This window comes from Lontra canadensis, unplaced genomic scaffold (genome assembly GCF_010015895.1).
Source record: "Lontra canadensis isolate GAN:19392208 unplaced genomic scaffold, GSC_riverotter_1.0 scaffold19, whole genome shotgun sequence".
Taxonomy (NCBI): domain Eukaryota; kingdom Metazoa; phylum Chordata; class Mammalia; order Carnivora; family Mustelidae; genus Lontra; species Lontra canadensis.
In genome coordinates this window covers 14,819,051-14,841,312 of record NW_022631013.1, presented here as the reverse complement: position 1 = coordinate 14,841,312, position 22,262 = coordinate 14,819,051, and the positions used below count along the sequence as shown (strand labels likewise).

At 46.5% G+C, this 22,262-nt stretch overlaps 1 protein-coding gene across 1 annotated transcript in view; it reads left to right on the top strand.

Moving 5' to 3' along the window:
* GABBR2 (gamma-aminobutyric acid type B receptor subunit 2) overlaps positions 1-22,262 on the top strand; it is a 336,043-nt gene that overhangs the window by 195,428 nt on the left and 118,353 nt on the right. The window contains exon 7 of the mRNA XM_032860690.1: positions 7,994-8,230. Within this exon, the coding sequence (XP_032716581.1) occupies positions 7,994-8,230 (237 nt within the window). The remainder of the gene's footprint in view (positions 1-7,993; positions 8,231-22,262) is intronic.

Genomic DNA, 22,262 nt, shown 5'->3' with positions numbered 1-22,262 from the left:
TTAAGTATCTTTCCATATCTTTACTGGCCATTTTGATACCCCCTTTTACAAATTTCCTGTTCAAATCTTTTGCCCATTCTTCTACTTGGACTCTATGCCTGTTTCTTATTGATTTGTAGTTCTTTTTAAATTCTGCATATGAATCCTTGGGGTTGTAGGTATTATTTATATCTTCTCCCATTCTTGAACTTACATGTTCACTTGCTTAATGATGTATTTTGGTGAGCTGAAATTCTTAATTTTAATGTAGTCCAGGTTATTCATCCTCTTTATGATTAGTGTATCTGCATTCTATTTAACTATCTTTGCCCACCCACACTCATGAAAATATTTTCCTATCTTATCTTTTAGTATTTTTTCCCTTTCACATTTAGATAGAAAATCTACATGAAATTGATTTTATGTATGGTGTGAGGAAAGATCAAGACTCATTTTCTGCCCATATGGATAACCAATTGATTCAGGACCATTTATTTAAAAGTCCATCATCCCCCCCGTCCCCCCACCCCAGCATGCTATAGTGCCAACTTTGTCATAAATGAATGATTATAGACAATGTGGATCTGTTCCTGAACTTTCCATTCTCTTCCATTGGTTCATTTCCAAATCCATTAGCCAGCACCACTGTCTTAGTAACCAAAACTTTATTATAAGACCTGATACTTAGTCATGTAATCTTACAACTTTGTTCTTCTTCTTTAAGACTTTCCTGGATGTTCCTGGCCCTGATGTCATTTTTCATTTAGATCTACTCACATATTTACACTTTCCATTACTTCTCATTCCTCCCTGCATTTCTGTTCTATTTATGACCACTTTCATTCTGCCTGAAGAACTCTTCTTAGTCTTTCTTTTATTGCAGGTTGGCTAGAGACAAATTCTCTCAGTTTCTGGTTGTCTGAAATTTTCTCTCTTTCACCTTTAATTTTGGGATATAGAATTCTAGCTAGTCCATTATTTGTCTTCTGGCTTCCATAGTTTCTATTAAGTCAACTGTTCTTTTGAAGGTAATGCATCTTCTTTTCTCCAACTGCTTTTAAGATCTTGTCTTTGTTTTGGTCTTCGGCAGTTTTACTATGTTGTACTGAAATGAGGTATTCTTTGGGATTATCTTGATTATAGTTCACAGAGTTCATATGACTTCATGAATCTGTGCATTGATACATGTTTGGAGAGATTCTAGCATAATATTCCTTTAAATATTGTTTCTGCCTATTCTCTTTCTCACATCCTTTTTTTTTTTTTTTAAGATTTTTATTTATTTATTTGACAGAGAGAGATCACAAGGAGGCAGAGAGCCAGGCAGAGAGAGGTGGAAGCTTGCTCCGATGCGGGGCTCTATCTCAGGATGCTGAGATCATGACCTGAGCTGAAGGCAGAGGCTTAACCCACTGAGCCACCCAGACACCCCTCTTTCCTCACATTCTAAGACAACAATTACACATATGCCAGACATTTTCAACACACTCCACATATCTTATGTTCAATTCTTATTTTCTACCCTTTTTTCCTGTCTATGTTACAGTCTGAGTTATTACTGTTTACCGCTACTACTCTTTCATCTAGTTCACTAACCTCCTTTCTGATGTGTTTAATATGCTGCTTCATTCATCTATTGAGTTAATTTCAGTTGTTGTATTTTTCATTTTTAGATTCTTCATTTTATTCCCTTTTTTTTTCTTTCATAGCTTCCAGTTCTCTGGTTATATTCTGTATCTTTTCATCTATTTTCTTGAACACATAAATGTTCCTCTTTAAAAGTCATGTCTAATAACTTCAAGATTTGGATCATCTGTGGGTCTGTTTCTATCATCTATTTTTCTCCTTTCCTTTATTCTTTCCTTCCTTATTTGCTTCCTCACTTTTTTCCTGCCTGCCTGCCTGCCTTCCTTCCTTCCTTCTCTCTTTTTATTATTTGGTCCTATTTCCTGGTGTACCTATAACATTTTATTAATATAATTGGAGATGAAAAAAAATGTAGAGACTACAGATGGTGTTATCTTTCTTCAGAAAGGATTTATTTCTCTTTAAGAAGGTAGCTAGACTAGGGGAAGATCACCTAATCCAATCAAGAAGTGAGATGATTTCAGGCTTGGTCTTTGTTTTTATAGACCTGGTCTATTTTGGCTTGCTCTTATTCCTAGTATTTGTTCTTCATTATTATCAGCTGAAATCCTGGGGTGTCTACTGGCCCTGGAGTTCAACTTTTGTCTTTCCTAATACTATGAGACTCCAAACAGTTCTGCTTCATTTCTAAACCCCTCAGCCACAGCTTTTTCTTTGCTTTTCAGCCTCTTGCTTTATGCAGCTTAGCTATCACGAAATATTTCAAGTCAAAGGCCAGTCTGAATACTGGGCTCACTTTTCGGTGTTTCATTTTCCTCCTAACACATTGGTCCTACAAGCATTGCTATCCTGATAACCCTGAACTATAGGTTTTATTGTCTTCCCCTCCCTGTGGGACTGCTGGAAACTCTGACCCAATGCTTTGTTTTCCTGCAATTAGCTTTCCTCCCTACAAAACACCACATGCCTCCAGGGAAAGCAGCAAAGATTGGTGGACTCTTCCCAAAGCATTCTCTTCTTTCTAGCATCTTGTTCCTCAAGTCCTAGATGTCCTGGTTGCTCTATGATGCCTTTGAATAGCTATTTTTATGTTTTATTCTGCTTTTCTGAATGTCCTTCATGGGAGCTTTGGTTTGATATAAGCCATTTCATCACAGTCAGAGTGGAAGTGTGAACTGAGACGATTTTGCTTCGAAGGTAGAAAATAGCACCCTGGGGAGAAGGTAGCATGCCACTGCCTTCAGCTCTTTGAGGGGCTTTTGTACATAAGAGGGAAAAGATGTTCTTACCAAAGCTCCACAAGGAGACACTGCTTGCAGAATATAGGTCATAGGGAGGTGCTGCAGGTGCTGAATCCAGAACACGAATCTCATAGACGGCAAGCACTCCTAAGCAGAAGATCTTCCTGAAGAGAGACTGAGCTTCTCAACACTGGAGGAGTTTAAGACGGAGCTCAGCAAACATCTGGAAGTTGCTATTGAGAAGACCCAATATTCAGATCGTAGGAGGGACTCAATCAGTGATAACCAATTTGTATATTCTTGAGATCTTGGAAGCTTGATAGAAATACAGATTCTGAAATTATCCCATGGACATACCAAAACAAAATGGAAGGCTGTGACATCTGCATTTAACAAGGGCCCCAGGTGATCTACAAACCGGGGTACAGGAACAAGGAGACTAAATAACGCCCCCCCCCAAATGTACCTCCCAAAGAAGACTCTGTAATCCCAAAATCCCACAGGGGATGCTAAAGAGAAACTCTACCAGTTTTGCCAGTCTGGGGATGGCAGCTGGAGATGTGGAAGGGGGTGGGTTCTTCACCTTCTGCTGTCTTCTGTCCATGAGGCCCCTCTCTCTCTGAAAGCAGGACTCTGCTTGGCTCTGTTGGAATGACAGACCCATAAGGTTTAGTCACATTGTGGGTTAGCAAACTTGTGTGGGCTAGCCTGGGAGCCTAACCACTATTTATAACATAGTTTCTGTGGAAAAATATGTTCCAAATTCCAACAACTGCCTTTCAAAAATATGCTGGAGCACAACCTGTCAGTAATTGGGACTATCTATATAAAGTTATTTTCTCAGAAACTTTTAGCATCTCATGATAAACCTGACCTCAGAGAATGAGTAATTAATCAGCCTTCAGTGTCAGCTGTACAATGGAAGAAATTCTTCTGCCCCGAATTATCGGAGGCCCGCTCGAAGAACAACTACCACTTTTCCCTAGACAATTGTGAGAGTGTTTCTTTCTGCTGTCATTGTTTTGCCCAAGGGTGATTGGTGCTGGCATCACCTGGGAAGTGATGAATGGCCTGGGATATAATGTGGTGGCAATGACTTCAACTCGGAGCTTGCTAAGACAGTGAGAATGAGGTCATCTTTCCGGGCTTAGCTACACCTGTCCCTTTCCAAGGACTCTTCCCACAGAAATGAGGTCAACAGCCATATTTCCATTGTTCTCCCCCGACCTCCTGCCCCTCACCCACTGGATGAAGAACAGTGTTATGAGCTAGAAAGATGTGGATTTACAAGTACACATGTAAAAAGTATACACAGAGGCTTGTGTTTGCTCCAAGGTCATACTAAAGAAATGATATGATTTTGTTCCCCCTACAGTATCCACAAAAAATGACCCCAGTAAACGACATTAAGGAAGTTAAAAAATTATACTCATTTATCCCTTGATGTAACTGCACTGAGAGTTTGCCTCAGGTCTGGCCCCCTGACTTTAAAAGGGTAATAGAAAGGATGACCCAGTGGCATGTTCTGGGTAGGGAAGAGGTCTGGAAACATCATGGAATATAATTATTAGGTCGAACAAACAGGACTCAAATACAGACACCAGCAGCCCTCGATGCTTTTGTATACATCAGAGAAAGCTCACAGGAGCAAAATCCAAGAGAGAAGAAGTCAAAGGGGCCTCAGAACTTGTACACTTAAAGCAAATAGAGAAAAACAAATTCAAGTAATTTGTAATACTTTTAACATAACCAATAGTGAAATTAATAACCAGAAATAGATCCAAATCATATTTAAAAATCAAAGAAAATATAGTCAAATAGTAAAAGATAGAAAAACAATAAGAATGCATTTAAACAAAACATTAAAAGATATGATTTTCACCATAGCAATATGGAAGGAAGAAGAGAAGCACCCAAGAAATAAAAATTACCTATCAGTATTGGAAAGGAGCTCACTCTAATCATTAGAGAGATGCAAATTAAAAAGGGGGATGAACTTTTTCCCCTTAATCTAACAAACTGACAATTCTTAACTTTGTAATTATTATAATTGTCAAGGGTGCAGGGAAATGGGTACTTTCATACCCAGGAGGATTTTAATTTCTCATATTTGGGGAGAATGTCTTGGCCCAAATATGGATGGACTATGTTTAAGTTTGTTCTACTCTTTGCCTCAGCAATTATACTTCTGGGAATTTATTCTGAAAAAATAAGTACAAGTATGTGTTCAGAAAATTTAGATCCAAGGATGCTTTTTGTAGTCCTATAATTGGGACAAATTCAAAACAGCCTAAAGGTCCAATGATTGGAGACTGGTTATGGGAGTAAAGCAGAGCATGCTTGCACTGGCAGACCAATGGCCTCTGTCGGCACAGAAGTCAGCGCTACCTTGGCTCCTTGGGGCATCCAAGGTTAGCAGCTGCTCCAGCTGCGTGAGGGTCTGGTAAGCCACCTTTACTGTTATGTTAGTAACAGTGGGTGGCATTGGTAGAACACCAGCATGTCCTGGACATTGGGCTGGACACTCTGCATGCTTTGTGTCACTGAATCCTAATGGGCACCCAACAAGGAAGGACACAGAGACGTGAAGGAGAGAGGACCTCAGCCCAGGTCACGGTTAGCAAACCGCAGAGCCAGAGCTGGAGGGCAGACCTGCCTGCTTCCAAATCCTCTGTCCTTATCACCGTGCCAGGCTCCTACCTATGTTGCCAAGGGGAAACTTCCAGATCACATGATCCCACCTCCTCATTTTTCAGATGGAGAAATTGAGGGTTGGGAAGGGTTTCTGTAGGTACTGTTCTAGGTTCTGATAATACCTCAGTGATCAAGACAGAAAACATCCTGACCCCATGGAGCTTAATTCTAGTTGTGGGGGCCGGGGAGAGGAGGAGGAGGGAGGGCTAGAACAACAGACAATATGCAAATAAAACAATAAGTAGGAGAGATGCAGGTAGTGAAAAGGGCAGTAAACCAGTGGGTAGAGAATGCCTGCGGTGAGGGGTTTTTAGAAAGGGTGGATCAGGGAAGCCACCCATGAGAAGCGACAAGTGTTGACATTTGTGGAGAATATCATGCAACAAGCTGGAGAAGCTTTCTGGTAGAGGAAACAGCTGGTGCAAAAGCCCTGAGGTGCGAACAAACTTGATGTGATCAAAGGACACAAGAGGTCTAAGGGACAGAGTGTGCCTCATAAGGGAGCCCACGTGCTCCCCTCCGGGAGGAGAGAGGAAGGCAAGAGCTGAAAGCCGGCCCTGTGTGAGAGTGTGAGGGGGCAGGGGGAGGGTGTGAGGGACAGTGAGGAGTGGCTCAGGACCCTGAGTAAGGCTGGAGACAGAGACAGTGCTGGCTCCTTGAGGAACCCTCAGATTCAGGAGTTTCTGCTGTGTGTTTTGAGTGACGAACAAATGTGATGGCTGGACCTGATGCATTTCCAAGGAAAACTGTCAACGGGCATAAGACCTGAGTCATCCAGTGGGAGCTGAAGCAAAAAAGGAGAGGGAGCTGTTGCTGGGACGCCAGCGTTCCCGTTTGGTCAGGCAGAATTCCTCACCTACTACAGGGTCCACAGTTGGAAGCATGTGGCTGTCCCCAGGCACGTGTGAATGAACCAAGGGCAAGAGACTCACTTGGGCTCCATCTACGAGACCCAGCCCCTGAGGGCCTAGCCTCACCACCCTCCTCGGGCCTAGACAACTTGACCTGGCCCAACTAGACCAACTAGACCTGGCCCCAGACAACTTGGGGTCGTTTGCAAAAAAGCAATTCTGCTCTCAAAAGTCAATAATGAAAGAAGTAGCAGAGGGGGAATGGAACCAGTGTAACTACACACACGCGCGCACACACACACACATGCGTGCACATGCACACACACGCACATACATGCACATACACTGTGTGACTTTGGGCAAGTCTCTGGACCTCTCTGTGCCTCAGGCTGCAGGTGGAGGGAGCATGTGTGACCATCTCTACGAACCCTTCCCAGTATAACCTGACAATGAGTCAATGGTTTCTATATGTGATTTGTCCCCAAGAAGGTTTTTTCCAAAGACTAAGCCGTGTGCTCTGATGACATTTCTGGCAGAGGAGTTTAGAAGTGACTTGAGAGGCCCGTGGAAAGGTTGAGGGTGATGGGTTTCCCTGGAGTGGTGTCCATTTAGATGTGTAAGCCTCAGCAACTAGAGTAAAAAGGTTTTCATTACTTTGTGGCCACAATCAGAATGTTAATATCACCAATGAAATTCTTTTATGACATTCTGTTCAATGGGAGAAAAGAATTCTTTTTTACAGAATGCTGAATTATTCACAGACCTTGCTGTATTACAGAAGAGGAAAGAGGAGGGGCACAGTGTAGGGTCTGACATCTGGGCACCGGGGACCAGCCCTAGGCCCCATGCTCTAGGCAGGCCTTACTTGGGCCCCGGGGGCTCGAATCTGCAACCCCCTAGAACATACCTCCTACCCCCAAGCCTGCACTCCCTCCCTCCTACATCACATCCTGAATTCCCTACACGAGCCACTGGAACCCCTTCCAGAGCCAGGGAGCCTCTTGCCAGGGTTGGCCCTCTTGAGGCTGGGCTGCACCTCTGGGGTGGTTAAAGGTCTCTGATGCTAGAAGGGGAGGACGTGTGGACTGAGCCTGACTGGGCGGCAGGGGTGGGCCCCACAGCAAGGCCAGCTCCCCCTGTGCCTCTGTGTCCCACCTGAAGCTTGAAGGAGCCCCAGAATTCTGAACTCAAATTTGCCATTCCAGATCATTAGGAAGGTATATTAATTATGACAGAGAGATAGAAAATATTTTATCAAGTGGTTTACTTGCTAGTCTATAACTTAAATATGTAGACACATGGAACGTGGTCCTCCACTGGGACTGTAGCTCCAGGCCCTGCAAATATGACAGGGACGCCTGGTTAGGGGGCATTGTTTTTTCTCCGTAGCCTTGCTAGACAGCCAGGGTCTCAGCCTTGCCACTCATGGGCCGCGTGGTCCTGGGCAAGTCAACTTCCCTGAATCTGTTCTCTCATCTGTAAAGCGGGGACAATAATAGTCCCCACTGTATGAAGTTGTTGAGCACATTAAATGAGATAATGTCCAGGAAGGGCCTGGCACCACGCGTGGCTCACAGTAAGCATTTGTGCCTGATGTCCCTGCCGGCTGTAACCTGCCTCCCCCACCTCCCTGTTTTACAGACCCCGCAGCAGTATGAGAGAGAGTACAACAACAAGCGGTCAGGCGTGGGGCCTAGCAAGTTCCACGGGTACGCCTATGACGGCATCTGGGTTATTGCCAAGACGCTGCAGAGGGCCATGGAGACGTTGCACGCCAGCAGCCGGCACCAGCGGATCCAGGATTTCAACTACACGGACCACACACTGGGCAGGATCATCCTCAATGCCATGAACGAGACCAACTTCTTCGGGGTCACGGTCAGTCCCACACCCCAGCTTCTGCTTTCCTTAGTGCCCCTTGGAGATGTACAAGGCAAGAGGGGGCTGAGTCACATGCCCTTTGAGACGCGGTCCCTTTTCTCTGATCACTGAAGTAACTTCCTGTGGGTTATTGGATTGCAGAGCTGCTGCTATGAGGGACAGGTTCGGGGACACTCTCTGACAGGCTGGGAAGATGCTTCTCTATAGGTCGCGGATTACAAAGGGCGCTGTGAGAGCAGGTTGAACACAGAGCAGTTGAAATTCACCAGGTGGGGGGATGGTGGGGGCAGCAAGAGCTCCTGACCCAAAGTCAGGTTCCAGGCCTGGGTCTTTCAAGGTACCATCTCCAAACCATAGAGTTTTCCTTCCTGAAATGGAAATAGGACCTACCTTATGAGGTAGGTGTAAAAATGAACCATCGCAAAGTGAAAACTGCTTATATTTTTTGAGCAGGCTGCTTGCTGTGATCCTCAAGTTTCTTATCCGGGAGTTATCTACGTCTTGCACAGAAGTTGGCAAAATAAACAATGATGATAATTGCTAACATCTCTTTAATGTTTATGCTGGGCCACATACTTCACTAAGCACTTCCTGTAGGTTAGATAATGTCTGCCCAATGCTAGGCCCGTGCGAGGGTTGTTAGCGTTAAAAATGATCTCACTGCCTCTGTGTGCCATCCATAGGAAGTCGATGCTGTTGTTACCACCATTAGAGGTGAGGAGCCTGGACCGCAGAGCATTTACGTTTTACTGCCAGTCAGAAGGAGAACTGGGATTTGAACCTGGGTCTAGCTCCTACTTGCTGCGTTATCCTACCTTCGGGTAGTGGACATCAGTGGCATTTCATCGCGTCTCGTGATGGTGTGTTTCTCACTAACTCTGCTCTCAGAAAATAGGGAAAATTTGCCTAAAGAAAAGGTTGAAATGGCTCAAGTCCTGTCTTGTGTTCTAATGTAAAGAGTCATTTAGAGAATCAGTCTGTCTTGGGGTATTAAGAAGAGTACACAAGATGAGTTGATTGGTGTATTCCTTAAATGTTCGTACTCCTTTGTGTGTGCACTCAGGCTTGCTGGTGGTTGGTCTGGTAGGCCATGGGGTGCGGGAGCTGAGGCTGTAGATAGTGACGTGGATGCCGAGGTGGACAAGATGGGCTCCCTGTCCCCGAGCCCGTGGTCCGAATGCAGTTGCAAGACTAGGACACAGGTGGTAATGAGAATTTAAAGGGCTCAGCACCCTGGGAGAAAACGTGTGAGCCCAGAGAGGTTTCTGTGACCATGGATGAACAAGTCAGGGAGCTCTCTGGAGGAAAAGTGTGGCTGTGCCTTAGCCATGCAGAGAGGGGGCCGGCAGTCTGGCCAGATGGAGCGTGGTGAGCGAAGGAGAGATGCGTGAGTGTGTACAGGGACAATTACTTTGTGGGGATAATTGGAAAGGAGGAGGATGTGTCTGGGAAGGTAAGCTGGGGCCCACTTTTGAAGGAACAAGCTGAGGAGGCTGGCCTTCATCTTATAGGCTACAAATTCTCAAAGTACACCTTGACTGTCAGTACCCTGGGCACCGGTAGAAATACATTTTCTTGGGACTCCTGGGTGGCTCAGTTGGTTAAGCGGCTGCCTTCAGCTCAGTTCATGAGTCTCACATCAGGATCCCTGCTCAGCGGGGAGTCTGCTTCTCCCTCTGACCCTCTACCCTCTCATGCTTGCTCTCTCTCTCTCTCTCTCTCTTGCTCTCTCTCTCTCTCTCTCTCTCGCTCTCTCAAGTAAATAAATAAAATCTTTTAATTGAATTAAAAAAAAAAAAAAAAAAAAGAAATGCACTTTCTCCAGCCCAACGCCAGAGGCACTGAATCAGTCTGAGGTAAGGGCCCCGCCCCTGGGGTTTAACAGAACCTCCAGGGGGTGCTGATGGGCACTGCAGTTTGAGCAATGCCTCTGGGGTGGGGAGGCAGCTGCCAACACCGCAGACTAGAGCCACTCTTGACCTGACAGCTCTTGGGCTCTGCTCCCACAGTTCAGACGTCAAGGCTCTGAATAGTTACGGGCAATAGCTGTGTGTATAGCACGGCCTGCATTCAGACGGTGAACTTGAACAGCTTTTGAGAATGTGATTTCAAAAAAAAAGTGTTTATCCTCAGAAACTCTTATAAAATCTCACGTGGTGCTGGTACGTAATACAGATTAGAGAGAAGCCTTTCAGTGGGAAAGAGGAGGAGCCCAAGGCCTTGGTTGTCTGGCCTCCTTTCCAGCAACCCCTGAGACCCCACCCCCACCCCTACCCCCACAAGGGCCCCACGGGTGCCCCAGAGCTCCTCTCTCTTCTGGTACAAACACAGACTGAGCCTCAGGAACGGTGGGACTCACCTGTTCTACCTCAGGACCACTGTGGCAGAGCTGTCTGAAAAAGTGGGTACACCTCTTCGGGTCATCTCGCCACGCTTTGTGTCTTATCTAATGGAAGGAATCCATAGTATCTGTAGCCAGATCTCTGGATAGAGAGCTACAGAGTCTAGGAAACATTCTGCGGCCCTCCTCATCCCAGCACTCGGCATTTTGCCCAGATGCCCCATGTTTCTTAGTGGGAGATCATTTATAACCACTTCCAAGGGCTCCCTTTCATCTAAGCCAAACAATACCAAATCGGCACTCGATGAGCAATTAGATAAGACCACATGAACACTTGGCACAGCTTGAAGATGAGTTTCTTTTTAATGAGAAATTGCTTGATGTGTATTTATGCCCGTTCCGGTTTGTAATTCATAACCCCGCGAACATCCGGATTGGAAGCGCTCTTTAAAATCCTCAGGTTTAACCCCCTCCGGTTGTAGATGAGTATCTGAGGTCCAGAGAGAGAGCTTGCAAAGTCCCCTGGAGGGACGGTTGGGCAGAGCCAGGAGGGTGGTTCCGCTGAGCGCTTGTCCCCACCACACCCCATGCCACCTTCCTTCCCTTCTCATTGTGCCCGTTCCCCTTTCCTGGAGAAAGGGATTACAGCAGTGAAACATTTCTGTACTTTTTTCCCCTTCCCGCTGATCCCCTTTGTCACATATTAATATGTGCTTGTCACTGGGCTGCAGACAGGTTTCATTAAAACAGTCTTCTGATCAGAGAAGAAAGGACATCTTCTGACAAAATAAAAAGTGTCTCTGTGGTCCAAGGAGACCACAGAAGGCCAAGTTCAGCCATAAATAAAGAGTTGGAAAGGAAAGGAATGGGAGGTGGAAATAAATCGCAGCATTTTCTATATGCTGAAGGGTTTTCATTATACAGCACACACGGTGTCCATTTTTCCACTCTCAGGCAAGCACTTTATTCTGGGTCACCCTCATTCAGCGTGTTTACTATACGGAAAATCGTTTAAACACATTAAATTAATTATATCCGTGACTCAATTTCAATTGATTCCATGTGCACACTCTGGTCTGGGAGCTGGGCCTGTGGTTCCCGGTTGGCGTGCTAAAGAAGAGGTTTCTTCCATTTCTTTCATGCATCCTTGATTGGGACACTGGCATTAGCTCGGGGCCCAGTTCTGTTTTACCTTCTTAGGAGCTCTCCTCCCAGCTACCCTTCTCAGAAACACTGGGAGGGGGATTTTGTTTCCCACCTGTACACTGAAGGTCTGGGGGATCCTGTCTGCCTCTGATTCCCTGAGTGTGCTGTTCTGAGCTTTGGCCCTGTTATTATTACCTCCTACCTCTCTATGGTCGGCAAATCTCAGAATACTTCCCCACATGAAAACCCCTCTTCTGCCAGATGTGTACACAGAAACTCAGGCTGGAGTTGGCTATTTAAGTATCAAAATCCCAGGGCATTCCGACAATCCCAGCTCATCCCAGAAACAATCCCAGAAGGTTTCTCTAGGGCAACATTCCTAACCTTCGAGATGTATGAGAAGATCCCAGGGCACTTCGTTCAAAGTTCTGATTCCCCAGCCCCGCCCAGAACTTCTGATCCAATGGCTTTGTGGTAGGACCCAGGAATTCACATTATTGACAAGTCGTCCTGGTGATTCTCAGATAGTAACCCTGAGAATTGCTTGGAGCTATGATGGATGTGCTCCCCAACCCCCTCCCCGCTCCCCCCCCCCCCCCCCCCCTACACGTGCGCCCGCCCCCAATTTTGATTTTTTTTTAATACTTTTTGATTTTTAACCTATCAGAGATGTATTTGTTCGTACGTTTATTCACTCTTTTGGCAGCCCCTGGGGTGGGTGCCAGGAGCTGGAAGCATGGAAAGGACTACTGTGTGGCCCCTTCCTTACGAACTCCCAGCCCAGTGGGGAATATAGACAAGTAGATGAATAATTGCTGGTCACTAGCCAAGGTCTATCCAAGACCCTTGGAGGGAGGGTTCCATTCAGCTTATGGGAGTAAAGACAAGAAGGTTGCCCTTAATTTCCCTGTAGTTCAGTAAGTGAAACTCCATGTATGGATAATTACTATGTGCCCGTGCTGTGTGTTCTCAACTTGTGCCACGTGTTGGGTAGTGAGGGTGCAAAGCCAGGCCCCTCCGTGCATGCCCAGGACTGATGGTGATGTACTAGGATTGAACAGACTCCCTCTAATTAGGTGTTTCTACCAAGGATACACTGAGTTCATTGACCGGCTTATATCCATAATGCTTTAAAACATGCTTGGGAACATGTGCTAAGTATCCAAATAAAAATCAAAGCCTTCATTTTCTTTGGGTGATCATTTTCTTAAAGATTTTATTTATTTGAAAGAGAGAAAGAGAGAGAGAGCATGAGCAGGGGAAGACAGAGAAGCAGACTCCCCACTGAGCAGGGAGCCCAACACGGGGCTCCATCCCAGGACCCTGAGATCATGACCTGAGTCAAAGGCAGACGCTTAACCAAATGAGCTGCCCAGGCGCCCCAGGTGATCAGTTTTTAATTTTTTCCAGTCTCCTAAAACCCGGATGACATACCAGATCTCAAGTGGACAAATCCTTGAGACTTGTCACCCTAATATATGATGGCTCTCATTCACAGTATACCCCTTTAGTAAATGTTCCTTCTGATTTGTCTCTTAAAATGACACCGTATTTACTTTGTGGTGCCTAGGATGGAAACTAAATTAATATAGTCTCACTGTACCCTATTATGAAACATAATATGTGCAGCATTTATCCTGGAAAACTACTGAGGGTCTGCACGAGATTTGCATGGGGGCTGTGAGGCTTCCAAGAGCATTCAGCACATGGAGAACTTGAAAGAGGCTGCTGGGGAATATCTTTGATTATAAGAAAAGGGCCCGTTCTTTCTACACCATTTCCTGGGATTGCCTCCTCACTCCCCATGGACAAACCTAATGTAGAAATGACTCCAGATAATAGCCCCACTCTTCATCGTCTGCCCAGCCTCTCAACCGGCTATGGGTCTGGACATCACAATGTAGCTTGTGTTGGGGGAGACCAGCCACCTCAGCTTCGGGCCCTATCACCTCTAATGGCGGTTTCTCTAACTGATCACCCCAAGGAGGTGACGAAGAACAGCGGATGGTGATTTGCTGAGTTTATTGATCTATTTGGTTTTGCTGCTGGTGAACAGCAATCCAGCCTTTGCTGGTGTGTCCCTCAAACTTCAAATTGTCACCCAAGATTTGTTTTTAAAAAAAAAATCTCTCCACTAAGACTCAAATGCTGTCACGGTTGCTCCCCCTGCCCATGTCTTACTTGAAAAGACAGTGTCATAGAGTAAACTCGGTTTGGTTGGAATTCCAATGACTATAGGTCGTTAGGGGAAGCCAGTGAGAGCCTCGTGCCTGGGAGGTGTTAGCTGAAGCCCCCTTTTGTGTCACACACACTGCTGCCTCATCCTACCAGGATGCTGAAGTTGTGTGGTTGATTTTTTTTATCCAATTAGGAAACTTCATACCGCATGTACACACACACACTCACACTCACACGAATTACTTAAATATCATCTTGCTAGAACCTGCCTGTCTGATCTTTTGGGCTCCTGGTCTTATTCTCTAAGACATGTTAACCTGCAGGCTTTACACCAGCCACCCATTTGTGATTTATATCTGGTATCGGCATTTCAGGTTGAATTTGAGTGAGATAAGAAACAGAGCACTAGGAAGTCTAGCCAGGAGTAGAGAGAATTCGACCAGTCCTAGATCTGACTCCTTTGCGGACTGATCATTCCACCAGTCATGACTCCATCCCCTGGACTTTCAGGATTCTGGCTGTTTCTCGATTTTTTACTCGAGGCTATCACTAGGAACTTGTCAGAAGCTCTGTGGCAGTCTGACTGTGATGCGTCTACTAGGCGTCCTAGAAAATGGGGCTTGTCCCAGTGACCTTGCGCTAGCTCCTGATGCCACTCAAGCTTCCTGTTTTAGGGCCTTCCTTTCATGAGCCTCTCTTGGCCATTCCCAGGAGCCACAGCCAACCCGCCCCAGACTTCCTCTGCATCCCTCCTGTCTCTGCCCCATCCCAGACTCTGGGATTTCCAGGGGAAATACATCAGACACAAACTTGACTGAGGAGCTGATTTGAGAACTTGGCGAATGCCCCTTCCCCCCAACTCAGATAAAATGTATCATGGCCTGGGGCGTGGTAGTGATGAATTACAACAGGAAATGCAAATTTGTAAAGTTGGACAAAAGGAGGCCACAGTCCACTGCTTAGAGCTGTGTGACCTCCGGGAGACTATATACCTCTCATCTATGGAGGGAAATGTAACCTCCTTCATAGGGTTGAGACTGTAAGCAATGATGGTATTTAGGTCCCCAAACTGCATCATCATTATTTCTGTTATTATTACTACCCCTGTCACCATGGTGACTTTCCAAAGAACAGAGTTTATTTATGTGGCTCTAATCAAGACATCTTCAGAACCCGGTTCAGCAGGACAGTCATTCTGAACCTACTGAGTGCCAATCTATTTCACATATGCCATCTCATTTAATTGCCTGAATAATAAACAAATCCATTAACTTGTATTAAGATTGTAGCAGTTTAATATGAAAACAGAACAGAGTCAACCTTGTCTGTAAGCCAGAACATGTTCCATTTCCCCCCCTGCTGCCATTCACTCTGGGGATTTGACACTCACCTTAAAAGTGGAAGGCTTTTGCTCACAGACCACCCCCCCTTCTGTTCTTCCCTTTAGTCTGGCTCAAACTCCCGCGGCCCCGAAAATTAGCACTCAGCATTACACGTGAAAGCTAGCTACAGCAGATGCTGTCGTGTCCCAGCCGGATCTCCTGGGATCTCTTTCAGGGCTTTGGTCAGGTCTGCCCAGCCCCTAGCCGTGCAGGTGTCCCTGTGGATGGCTCACACCTTGGGCGATCGGAGGTGCCGGGGACCTATATCTGAGCCCAGCGGCCCTCGGCGACCCTGGTTGGTGGGGTCCTATGACACCAGTGCTACTCACACTCCAGAGCTCCCTGTAGGACTAGGCTGAGGCTGGCCCTCTCCTGAAACCACATCTTGGCCTTTTCTCACTCCCCTCTCCCTTACATGTTTCTCCTGAGAGCACATCTTTTAGAAAATCACTTGTACACAATTCCTTGTCCTGGGCTTCTAGAGCTTCTGGGGGACCCAACTCACACCCAGGTATCTTTATGGGAAATGTAAACATTCTCAAGAGGGAATTTTTCCTATACCCTAATTGTCATCTCTGCATCTAAGTTTAACAACAACCCTCCCCCATTGCCTCCTTCACACTGGGGAGAGGGTTCTGGACTCTTCTCCCTGAGTATACTCAGTGGTGTTTTGCTCCTGCTCCTGCCTGCTGCTGTCAGCCAGTGGGAGAGACATGCTTGGCTCCTCTGATGAATTAGCAGCTCCCAGATTTACAGGGACCACAGCTCTTCGTGCCTCTGGTCACACAGTTCTGCACCCAACACTTCACAGCTTGTAGAAGCTCTTCACCACTGGTAACCTTGAGTTAACTTTGTTGGATAGAATCCACACATGATTGAGAAATCCAGTCACACTCTCCCACTCTGCTGCTTTCCGGGCTTCTAGAAACTAAAAAGACTTTCTCTGCCCAATAAATAATCAGAACTGACAAGAGAAGTATTAACAGGATCTATAGTTGTTGAATCTGCTAATAATGATCCCCAAATTCTTGCTGTGATGGCTGGCATCAGTGTTTCACACAGGGTGTGGGAATCTCCCCGGTGTGTGAGTGTGGGGCTAGGGACCGGGGCTCCCGGGGCAGGAGAGAAGCAGGAGAGAAACCCCCCCTCTCCCCTTCTCCCTCGTCTCTCCCATCCCTGTCTCTCTGGGGCTCAAGTCCTAGGTAGGACCTGAGGGTGTAAGGGGGTTGCTGATGGGCCCTCTGTGACGTCAGACTGTCAGGAGTATTTCCTAGAGGTAATCGCTGGCAACAAACAACTATAATAATAATAATATTCACCGTGTGACAGCCCTTGGGCACAGAGGACGTTTATAGTCTCTGTCTCCTTCATTGTTCAATGCAGTTCCATTTATTAACATAACACTAAGTAAGAATAGTTATCAGTCAGTGAGCTCCCACTGCCTCCCCGGCTGCACCCAAAGTGCTGTACGTGTGTTGTTCAATGTGGTGCTTCGAACAGCCACCACGTGGGGGATGGGTCATTCCACGTGCCCTGAAGCCTCCGCCCAGTGAGCTGTGTCCCGCCCTCTCACCTCCGTCCCACCCTGCCCATATGTCTCCTTGTCAGGGAGGCCTCGCCCGCACCCTATTTCAAATCCCAGCTCCCACCCCCTCACTCTGCCTCCCCACATTTACCCCACCACAGTGCCTCCCATAAGACGTAGAGCTGGGTGCCGGGGACCTGCTAGGTACCTGATTAATCTTCGTTTAATGAATGAAGGATTTTGATAATTAATGACCATGTCATAGATTTATTTTTTTTTCAAGCAGGCTGAGCAAAGATGAATGATGTACCCAGTCTCCTACAGGAAGCAAGTGATGAGTTTATTCAAAACTGCCGGATCTGGCTAACTCAGAAGCCCATGTTCTTCACCATTTAGGTGTTCCCTTCATCCTGCCAGCATTACCAGCGACTTCTGTAAGTCAGAGCTGGGCCAAGCAGGAGGAGCAATGTGGAAGGTCTGCTCCCGAGGAATTCACTCTCCAAACCACCTCGTGCGATATGTGGGAGGGGAGCGGGAACCACTCCCCCCAAGTTCACAGCAGAGGATGCTGTGGGCTCCCTGCCTGGCCTGGGTTATATATGTGTCCATCTGCCCCTTCCCAGTGGACAGTGGGCCTCGGAACCCCTTGACTGGGACTGGGGCCCATAGTTCTCTCTGTACCTCTGGTGCCGTGTGTAATACTGGCTCTTAGTCCTTGAAACGCAGGTTTGTTGATTGAATGAGGAATTGTAGCTCAGTGTGGCAGAGCGGCTTAGCGGGGCTCCCCATGGTGTTACTAGTGAGCCTCGTTCAGAATCACGTCCTAGTTCTTCTGATTCTAAAGGCAGGTGTCTCCAAATCTTGTGTTCCTAGGCACCGCTTGGCGGCCCTCCCCCCTGTTTCTTTAAACACAGTTACAAATGACTACAGATAATGTACAGCACGGGAAAGAAACCTACTCCTTCTGCTGTCAGATAAATTTGAAAGATCAAAATAATGTGGTTTAGCAATTTGTTTCAATTGGTGCCTAGACTTCCAAAGCTTGCAAGTTCGACTTTCTCGAGTCAGGGAAAAAATCGCTGTTTCCTTATGAAAAGCAGTGTGGGGGCGTGTACTGTCTCATGAGCGCTTCAACGGAAGCCCTCGGTACAGATACTGTCCAGGTCTCTGCGAGAAACAAAGGAAGGAGCCGGTGGCAAGGTGGTCATAGTAACAATTACTCTAATGGCAAGTGTCATGGTACTGGAAATGGCTGTAATTTTGAACGCTCACTATATGCTGGGTGCTATGCTCTTAAATGCATTATCTCATCTGATACTTATAACTCCAGAGATGGGTTGAAATGTTTCCCTTCCAAAATCCATATTTGAACTCCTAACCAGAAGCGCCTTGGGATGTGACCTTATTTGGAAATAGGGTCATTGCAGATGTGATTAGTTAAGATGAGGTCCTATTGGAATAGGGTAATCCAATTTAACTAGTAGCCTTATAAAAAGAGGAAAGTTGGAGACAGACACGCACATGGGGAGAACCCCACATGCAGATGAAGGCAGGGAGAGGGTGCTGCTTCTACAAGCCGAGGAACACCAATGATTACTAGCCACCCAGAAGCTGGGAAGAGAGGTATGGAACCAACTCTCCTCCGCACCCTCAGAAGGAACCAGCCCTGCCGACACCTTGATCTTGGACTTTCAGCCTCCAGAGCTGTGAGACATTACAGTTGGCTTGTTTAAACCACCCAGTTTGTGATGATTTGTTAAGGCAGCCCCTAGCAAACTAATACAACCCAACAGAATGGAGACTGTTTTACCAACATTTGGCAGGTGAGAAAACCCAGAGGTTAAAGAATTTACCAAAGGTGGGACACAAGACACAGGCTAGCGAATTTTCGACCCTCAGCAATTAATTGGTATCCCACACCTAGATGAGCCGTCCTCCATTAGGGGGCAAAAGAATCCCTGCCGGAGAAGGACAGAACTGAAGGGAGACCAGCACGTCTCACCTCCCACCATTCAGGTGAGGAGTCTGTGATCCCAGCGCGAGGCGAGGCTGGAACCAGGGCCCTGTCCCTTCATCCCTAGGCAGGCAACTGCTTCTGGGGGGAAGTTCTACCCCTCTCAGTGTGGCCAGCCAGTTCCAGAAGCAGCTCTTTCCATTTTACTCACTTCTTCCCTGACTGGGGGAGCGAGGGAATTTGCAACCCCATGTTCCATCTTCTTCTCATTCACGTGTTCAAAAATGACCTAACATTTCCTTTTCAGATTACAAAAGTAATGCATGATCAGAAATAAAATGTACAAAAAGTACAGGCAAGCACCAAAAAGAAAATCAAAGTCACCTGGAATGTCATCGTTCAGACAGGCCAACCTTCACACTCGGCTGGGATCTTTTTTTTTTTTTTTTTTTTAATTCTTTTACAGCTATAATGTTTTGATCCTTCACATTATAAAGCTTTTCCTATGACAGTGGTCCTCAGCCATTTTAACCCCATCTTTCTTTTTTTATTATGCCAAAATCTACATACAACTTACCATTTTAACTACTCTCCAGTGCAGAGCTCAGGGGCCCGAAGCAGTCACCTTCTATGCGGCCATCTCCACCCCCATCTCCAGAGCTTGCTTGTCCTCCCAGACTGAATGTCTGTGCCCATTAAACACTAACCCCCCATTAGGTGCAATCATGTTTTTTAAATATTTTATTTATTTATTTATTGACATGAGAGAGAGAGAGAGAGAGCAAGTGGGAGAGAGAATCTGAAGTAGATTCCATGCAGAGCGTGGAGCCTAACGTGAAGCTCGATCTCATGACCACGAGGTCACCACCTAAGCCGAAAGCAAGAATCAGAGGCTTTGCTGAGTGAGGCACCTGGGCACTCCAGTGCAGTTCTTTTAGGACTTTTATTTATTATGGGAAAGCTGGTTTTATCTATTTATTATTTGTATTGAAAAGTATTTGTAAAGATAGTAGTCCGCTAATTAATTTTAGAGGAAAATTATTTGCAAGCTCCTGCTAACCAAATAGTCATTAGCCTAGCAAGAGTCTCATACAGAAATTTAAGAATATACATTTTAAGATGGTGAGAACACAGTGAGCAGAATTTTTAAAGTGAACAATTAAAGTTTAAAGTAAAATACAGTTAAATAGGAGTGATATCCCCGCTATCAGGGAAAATGCTCGGATAAAGATAGACCAAGACACTGTGTGAAAAGTACTCTGGAGAGCCCCATAGCACATCCCATGCATTTCTCCTTGCATGAGGCCAGAATACCATCCCCTCCCCTGCCCCCTGAGTGCGTGTCAAGGTATGTTAGCCTGTGCACTTGCTAAGGGGGAGGGGGAAGTCTTCTGCCATCAGGGGAGGACAGCTGACAGAAATCTCAGCTGACAAGGCACACAGCTTTAAATGCTGATGGATGCCAGCTTCGTCCGTGTGTGCGGGTGCAGAGGTGACTCACACACACGTGGATATGACCTTGTGTGATGAGGCCAGCCCCATGTCAGGGGGCAGAGGGAGCTGGGAAGATCCATCTTCTCCTGGAATTGCAACCCCCAGCACCCCCTTTCTTTCTCAATGAAATTCAAGCTTCCTAGAATTCTGGTTTAAACAAGAATTATTTAAATCGTAATTATTTAAATCACCTGGGTGGTGCAGTCAGTTGAGCAGCTGACTCTTGGTTTTCGGCTCAGATCATGATCTTAGGGTCCTGAGATGGAGCCCTATGTTGGGCTCCATACTGGGCACAGAGCCTGCTTAAGTTTCTCTCTCCCTCTCCCCGTCTCCCTGCTCATGTACATGCACATGCTCTCTCTCTCTCTCTCAAATAAATAAATAAATCTTCAATTAATAAACAGTAATTAGCAAATTACTCAGTTGCTAGGCCTGGAGTCTGGTCAGGGCACTATAAACTGTGGAAGGGGGTGAGGAGTGGGGAGTGGGGATGCCCACCTTTGCCATCAATAGTGTGAAATGCTTAGGATCACAGACTCTGGAGGCAGACTTCCTTGGTTCACATCTTGGCTCCACTTGCTAGTCAGATAAACCTGGGCAAGAGCTCAGTATCTTTGCACTTCAGTTTTCCTGTCTGTAAAATGGGGATAATGCCTTAGATTGGGCTCCTTGTAAATAGGCTCTGAGCCAGAACGCTGGGTGTGGCAGGTATAGGGGAGGGTGAACTCAGGAAATGCACTGTAAGGGAATGAGGATGGCAGCTTGGGGCAGAGCAAGAAGCTGATCCGAAATATGGTTGCAACTGAGGCTACAGTGGATGCTGGGAGTGCACTGGAGCTGGAATGGCCCTCCAGGTGTCCACAGCGAGGCGTGGAGCCTGGGCCTTTGTATCTTCCCATCTGCCAATGACTGGCCATGGGAGGGGTGCCTCCATGGGCAATAGGTTCCCCGTGGTGGAGGGCAATTCCCAGTAGAAGTCCTAGCTGGGACCCTCCATCGCCAGTATTCCCAGGAACTGGAGGGTGATGCTTCTGCCATGAAGCAGAGAATTGATCAGAGCTCCTCTGGGATACCCTCCGGATTACAACAGGGCCTAACATAGAGGGTCCAGGGGATTAAAGAGGTTTATGCATGTAGGGTGGGGGACTGGGGGGGAGCTAAATTAGCACAAGAATAATAAGGAAGGGTGTGTCCAGATACTAGCTGCACACAGTCCTCTAGACCCGCAAATACCTGTGATACATTTATGGGAGGTACAGGGGGTTGACGGGTCCCCTGTCACCGCTCCGGCTGCATTCTGGCAGTGCTTACCATCTTTGGGAATTCCCATTCTCACAGTCCTATCCTCACAAGCAAATGCATTCATGCGGACTACACACACACACACACACACACACACACAGCTAACTATGTGATTTATGGGTGTTCATAGTCTTCGCGTACAGAGCCATTTATCAATCTATTCCACTGGTTTTCCAACTTGTTTTCCAAAAGAGATTTTACAGAGAAGCCCAATATTGTGGCCTCTCAGTTAACATTTGTATTAACATTAAGATTACATTTAATATTACTTTTTTTTTCTTTCAAATTTATTCCTTGGAGAGGGGGCTCTGGGTGGCCCAGTCATTAAGCATCAGGCTTTTGATTTCGGCGCAGGTCATGATCTTGGGCTTTGGGCTTCAGGCTTCACGCTGAGTGTGGAACCTGCTTGAAATTCTCTCTCTGCCCCTCCCCCACTTGCTCTCGCGCGCTCTCTCTCTCTCTCCCTTTCAAAAACAAAATAACTTGCTCCTTCAAAGACTTCTCTATTAACCCTCCTCGTTTATTAAAAAATAGGCAAACAGATTTCTGCAGGAACAAAGATGTAGCAAAGCCCTAACAGGGAAGCTAGCCTGGGCCTCAGGTCACCTCCCCCAGGTCAGTCCCACCGCAGGCAGGGGTGGAGGGAGGAGTGCAGCCATGATGGCAGGTCCAAGCACAGCGCCCCAGAGGCGGGAGGGGGCACGATC